The sequence below is a fragment of the Fundulus heteroclitus genome, chromosome 11, assembly GCF_011125445.2.
Source record: "Fundulus heteroclitus isolate FHET01 chromosome 11, MU-UCD_Fhet_4.1, whole genome shotgun sequence".
Lineage (NCBI taxonomy): Eukaryota > Metazoa > Chordata > Actinopteri > Cyprinodontiformes > Fundulidae > Fundulus > Fundulus heteroclitus.
In genome coordinates this window covers 16,755,795-16,762,380 of record NC_046371.1, presented here as the reverse complement: position 1 = coordinate 16,762,380, position 6,586 = coordinate 16,755,795, and the positions used below count along the sequence as shown (strand labels likewise).

The following is a 6,586-nucleotide window of genomic DNA, read 5'->3' as shown; positions in this document are numbered from 1 at the left end:
GGGGGGAGACGCACACAGAAATGAGTCTTTCTGGTCTTCAGGTCATTTGATAGCTGTTTTAAAACTGATGATATCAAGGAAACAAATGTTGATTTATTCCCTTTATTCCTACTTCAAACAGCTGGCCTTAACTGGTGCGCCTCCTAATTCTGAGATCTACGTTTTTACGGATGCTGCAGCTAAAGACGAATACCTGAGAAACCCAGTGATAGCACTCATAGAGCAGACCAAGTCTGTGGTGAGTGATACTGTAATAGCCTGGTAAATTATTTGTTTTCAGCAAATAAAAGTCATAGTATTTGGATTTACATTTGAGTGCTTTAAAATGTACGTTTTTAAAAAAACGTACATTTTAAAAAGTTACTGTTACAGCTTTTAGCAATGTATCCTCACAGATAAAAGGCTACCAGTTTGTTTCTCAGCTTTGGTCTTTCTGTGTTAAATTTCCTCCAGGCATTGACCTTTTTCACAGAGTTTGTCAAATATGTATCTTTGTTGGTTGAGCAACAACCAACAATATTGTATTATTAGTAAAATAAAAGGGAACTCTATAAAATGAATGTTCAAATCACCTTTTAATCATACAGTGATACAGTTATTTCAAGGTCTAAGCTGGTGGTCAGACCAGTGCAGTTGTAGCAGCAAAATTATGCAACGGACTTAGAAATTATTCAGACTCAATCTCCTGTCATTTTCACTTACAGTGAGTCAGTATACTAATTTTAGTTTGTATGTGTGACTCATAATACACATGCAGAGTATGTTTGCAAACACCCAAACAAAATTATGCATTTGAAGGTACATTTTAAAGACGGCTGAAATGCTGACCAGCTTCATTTTGTTTCAGGTGAATTTCATGATCACTGATTTATCTCTGTTTCGCCGTCGAAGACAAGCAGAAAACAACCAACAACAAAATGTTAGGATGGCGAGAGCAGATGGTCAGCTTTATAGAGACCTGGCTCAGGCTTCAGGAGGTCAGGCTGTGGAGGTCACAAAAAGCCAGCTGCTCGAGGCCATCAGCGTCCTGACCGAATCAACCAGCTCCGCTCAAGTAAGAAAAAACAGGGTCTGACATCTATTGCTGCCGTCATTTCTTTTTTTACATTTAAGGATTTCAAAATGAAACGCAAATTTGATTTTTCAGGTTGTCCTTCTGCAAGCAGCCAGGAACCTTGGGAAGGCTGAAAATTACACTTTTACAGTTGATGAGTCAGTACGAAACGCGACCATTTACATCACCGGGGCTACTGTTGGTTTTACTCTCATCAGTCCGTCAGGTGACTGGTACTCAAACACATTCACTTAAAAAATAATCTCTTTTTATTTCATGGTATATGAATAAGTGTAGAATATAAATGGTGTTTCTAACAGATTCAAGTCACATTTAAATCTATTCTAAATTGCACCATTATTTATCTAAAAAAGTGAAGCCAAAATGGTTAACAAGATACATCCTGGCTCCTTCCATATATTTTAAAAGGATAAACCACCTCTATACAAGTGGGCTTGGCTTTTCTTTTAGTTTTTATTTTATTAAGTTTAAGGCACATTGGGTGTGGACGTTACAAACAGTATGGATCACATTGAAGGTGGCCAAGATGACACAGCTACCTGGACTTTATCTGGGTCTGCTTTGCTTTGCTACTGAGCCGTTATGCAGTCATTTCAATTGTTGATTTTCTCTAGACACCAAAGTTATTCTTCTAGCCAGGTGAGAGGCCACCTGTACTATAGATGAAGTTTGGCCCCAGCTTGGTCACAACAGGGCAGTGGTCTTAGTTGCAGAAGAATAGGCACACCAAATTGGCTGTAAAAAAGAAGAATCAAGGTGCTGCTGCGACCCAAAACACGTTCTGACCTCAACCTGATGATCTGCATGAAAGATCTCCATAAATCTCATTGAGCTTGAGCAGATATTTAACATGCACCTTTATACATTTTGTCTATCTTTTATTTTAAAACATATTTTCTTGGCATATGTTTTTTTTTTATCTTGCAACATTTCATGTTAGTTTAGGTCATTTTCCACCTGGTAAGTATATTATTTCCATAAAGAACTATTATTTATGATCCTCTTGGTGGAAAAATTTGTCCTTGCTGCAATTGCAAGTTTGAACTCAATTAAGAGTGGCTGCTAATAAGTAGTTATTTAATAAACTAATTGTATGTTGAAATACAACTTTTTTTAGTGCTTTTAGAGACTTTGATCAATTGTTTAACCAGTTTGTACAATTTTGTGGCTTTTTTTTCTCAGGTGTGATTCAAAGTAGTGCCAACACTACAGGATCTTCAACATTTTCATACCAGTCTGTTGGAAACCTGCAGACGCTGCAGTTAAAAACAGAGCCTGGAGTGTGGGAAATCAGAATAGAGTCAACAATTGCCTACAGTCTGAAGGTTGTAGGTAAGACCTCATTTATTTGATTGAAAAATATTATTTAAATGACACAATGGCTAAAAATCTGTAAAGTAAATGCAGAGCCAGTTATGTGTAAACTTTGATTTATTTAGTTCCCTTTCGATGTAATTTGCAGGCGAGAGCTCCATTGACTTCATCTTTGACTTTATTGAAGAGTCAAACGGTGTATTTGGAGGGTTTAAACTGATCGAGAATCGGCCCACAGCTGGTAATAAAAACAAAGTTTGGTTAAGTGTAACATTAACTGGATCTATACCAGTATAACCGTAAGATTTTTCTTCTCTTTAAAGGTAGCAATGCCAGTCTGCTGGTGACACTGATTGGGAGCGAAGTCGCTACAGTGACAGAGGTCATACTGGTTGAATCGTCCGGTTCAGGTCAGGTTAACGGCACTGTGGAGCCCCAGGGTGGAGGGGAATATTTTGTTCGCTTTGACAGGATCCCATCAGTTGAGTTTGTTGTACTTGTAAAGGGGCAAAACAACAACGGTATCTCCAGAGCGTCTTCAGGGATCTTCCAAAGGCAGTCCACCACCAGCCTGAGAGCCTCTGTTCTCACGGTTTCTGTTGTAAGCAAACCTGTGCAAAAAACAAACAACAAAAAAACAATTGTAATAACTTTCCAAATCTTTCTTTATGATTCTGTCTACTTTTCTAACTTCCCATTTGCATTGTTTGTTTGTATTTTTAGGATCAGTTAGATACGGTCTTTGAGCCAGGAACATCAAAATCAGTTCCTTTCTCTGTGACGACAACTGGTGGCGGTGGAAGCTTCACCATCCAAGCTACCAATGACAAAGGCTTTACATCATCATTCTCATCCAGTTTGTCACTGGATGCTGGAGGTAGTGCTAATGCTACAGTAAACATCACAGCTCCTGCCAACACCCCATCCGGTACTGTCATCACTCTGACCATTGAGGCTGTGGCTCCAGAAGGTGCAGACACCAACTATGCTGTGCTGCGTCTGAGCGTCCTTACAACAGTAATGTGTTTCTTCATTTTCTATGCATTTTAAGAAGTCATTAAGAGTAAATACTGATTTGTTTTTGCTGTCACTCTACCACAGGTGACTGATTTCACTCAGCCAGTGTGTGAGCTACTCAGCCTGCAGTCCAACTGCTCTGACAACTGCAGCCAGTCCACATGGGAGCTCTCTGTTCAGGTCACAGACGAAGTTAACGGGACGGGTTTGGACAGCGTCCGTCTCAGAGAAGGCAACGGCACTTTGAACATCAGCACGGCAGCTGACAATGAGAATGCAACTCTAGTGTCTTATGTAGCTTCCTGCTGCTCCCCTGATGTGGAGCTGGTGGCTGTGGATCAAGTAGGCAATGCGGAAATCTGTAGATACTCTGTTCGCAGAAACGTCAGTCCAGCTGCAACAGCTGCAACTCAGGATGCTACAACCAGCAGCCCTGTGACACCAGCTGTTACATCTTTCTCTACAAGAGTTGATCTCTCAATTTTTCTCTGCTTTTGCTTCACAGTTCTGAGCTTTTTGGCACAGCCTCTGAGCCTGTGATAATCTGAATGGCTAAAATTTACAAAAGGGTTTTCTGGTGAAGGAAATCAATACTATATGCCCCCTGGTGGTAGGTTACATACTCTAACCCTAATACAAGACAATAGAACATATTTGGAAGCTGAATAAAATGTAAGCACTGCGTTCGAACATTATGGATAGCTTTAAGGAAGGTTTGCTGTTGGTGAAGGTTAAACTCTGTTAACTGAGTTTTAGTGACAACTTAATATCTTTGAAATTATTTTTTTCTAAAGCTGAACATAAATCTTTGAGGTATTCTTTAATTTCTCCTATGTAATCAGGTGTTTTGAAGGGGTGTAAGACCTACCAGGTTTTTACTAAAGATTTGTTTAGTAAAAAACACACACACACACACACACAAACAACTCAAAAAGCTTCTGCATTAAGCCAGATCTAAATGTAGAAATGCACCAAGACACACAAAAGTGATCCCCTGATGTTCTTAGAGTTGAAGAGTTGGTTTAGATGTGGGTCTGTGGATTTTCTAATACTGTGTTGGTTATCTGCATACGCTTAATTGTGGCATGTCATGTTTTCTTTTTACTCTGCTACCATTTTTTAAAAGTTTTGTTTCTGGATTAATGTGATTCCAGTCATGTGCAGCAAAACGCCCAAATTAAATAAAATGTCTTTTATAAATCTGTTACAACTATTTCAATTATTAAAGGGTTCATGCTTGTGTAGTCAATTCTCCCACTAAACACAAATAAATGAAAGGGCAAGTGGTTGACCTGTGGCGGGTAAAAGGTTAAGGAACCCTGCTCTGGAGCTCATTGTACAAAGAAGAAGGTGCATAAAATAAAATAAACACATTTAACCACCCTAAGCATCATTTTGACTACACATTAACTCCACAAAATGTCTTCAGATAGAGACGTGTTAAAACCTGGTGCAACACAGACCACAACAAGGGAAACTTCCTCTGCTATATGTAGATTTATATGATATATACATAGAAATCTTTTTAATTCAAACCAAAGGTCCTCTTTTTGTTTGAGATCATGTAATAAAAGATTAAAAAAAACCTGACTCCTATAGCATTTTTCAAGTGATTAGACAAAAACACATGTATTTGTGCTTACCATCACATAAAGCATGAAAACATTAGTTAAAATATGTCAAGCAAAGACATAGAAAAACAATAAAGACATAGAAAAACATTTTAAAAATGACTAAAACTGTTAAATTTTAAAATAATTTTTATGTTTGGCTTTATTTGTGAAAACTCTTGCTAAAGTCTTTTAGATTAACCATTGTCTTTTTAGGTAGTCCTTACATTCATTTCAACTACCAGTCTATTAAAGTAATTAGACAGGAAATGACAATTAATGAAAAACTTTAACATTATCAGTTTGAGATAGGGTGTTTAAATGTATGCATAGCTAACCCACTTTATCAAAAGACCTATGCAATAAAGATCAACTAATCTTTGCCACTGCTACTCATTATTTCCTCAGAATATAAACAGATGTAGCAAAAGGTTGGTATCATTAAGAGTCTCGCTGGAAGAAGCATAGAGATAAAAGGCTCAAAGTTCATTCTCCGTTGTTAGAGCAAAGTGGTGGAGATTCCTGAAACAAATGGGAAACACACAAAGAGAAAATTAAACTGACTGTATCTTTGAGAAAACAACTGTTAAGACCATTCAGATACTTAAATATCTTATATCTTATGTCCTAGAAACAAATCTGAGTTGTGAGCTTAAATAAAAGATTAAATACAAACAGGTGAGAGGTTATTTTTGTCAATTAGTTACAGAAAACTATAAATGACAGTGTTTTTGAGCGAACCAGGTCTTAGTCTGCGTATTCAAAAATTAAATTAATGATATTTCAGTCGATGTTATCAATAAATGAATTGCAATTGATAGGAATTAATAGATCTTTGGCAAGATCCACATATTTCCCCAGTTTATATGGCATAACAAAGCTAATAATTATTTATGATTAATACATTTCTATAAAAACACTAGTTAGATGATCTTTTCATAACTTTTTTCGGGGCATTTTGAACAAACACGTCTTATTTCCCAGATGAAATACAATGAATATATAGAGTTAAAAAATCCCACATTAAAGATTTCTTCTGTTTTTCTTCTGAGTTGCACTTAGATGTTTCAGATTATAAAACATCAGACAAATATATTTTTCTTCATCATCTTCTTCTTTTGGCTTTTCCCTTTCAGGGATTGCTACAACCAGTCATATGTTTCCATCTAACCTTTCTTCCTTCTGCATTTTCTTCTCTCACACCAACTAACTTCTCATCCTCTTTCACTCCATCCATAAATTTCCTCTTTGGTCTTCCTCTAAGTTTCCTGCCTGCCAGTTCCAGCCTCCCACTAATGTACTCAGGAACCCTCCTCTGTGCATGTCCAAAAAATCTAACTATGGGAACGCCGGCTTTATCTCCAACACATCTAAAATAATTTTTCCCTCTAATGTGCTTATTCGTGATCCTTTCCCTCATCGTTACTCCCAAACAGGACCTAAACATCTTCATATCTGCAACCTCCTCCTCTGCCTCTGGTCTCCTCCTCTGTGTCACTGTCTTCAAACCATATATTCTTAGTCTCGCCACTCCTGCACAACTTTCCTTTCATTTTCATTGATACTCTTT

General features: G+C 37.5%; 1 protein-coding gene across 1 annotated transcript in view; it reads left to right on the top strand.

The window, feature by feature from the left end:
* LOC118564639 (von Willebrand factor A domain-containing protein 7-like) overlaps positions 1-4,456 on the top strand; it is a 19,830-nt gene extending 15,374 nt beyond the window's left edge. The window contains exons 12-18 of the mRNA XM_036143526.1: positions 892-1,054; positions 1,148-1,280; positions 2,258-2,407; positions 2,538-2,630; positions 2,713-2,990; positions 3,113-3,406; positions 3,491-4,456. Coding sequence (XP_035999419.1) covers positions 892-1,054; positions 1,148-1,280; positions 2,258-2,407; positions 2,538-2,630; positions 2,713-2,990; positions 3,113-3,406; positions 3,491-3,946 — 1,567 coding nt within the window. The 3' untranslated portion in view covers positions 3,947-4,456. The remainder of the gene's footprint in view (positions 1-891; positions 1,055-1,147; positions 1,281-2,257; positions 2,408-2,537; positions 2,631-2,712; positions 2,991-3,112; positions 3,407-3,490) is intronic.
* The last annotated feature ends 2,130 nt before the right edge of the window (positions 4,457-6,586 follow it).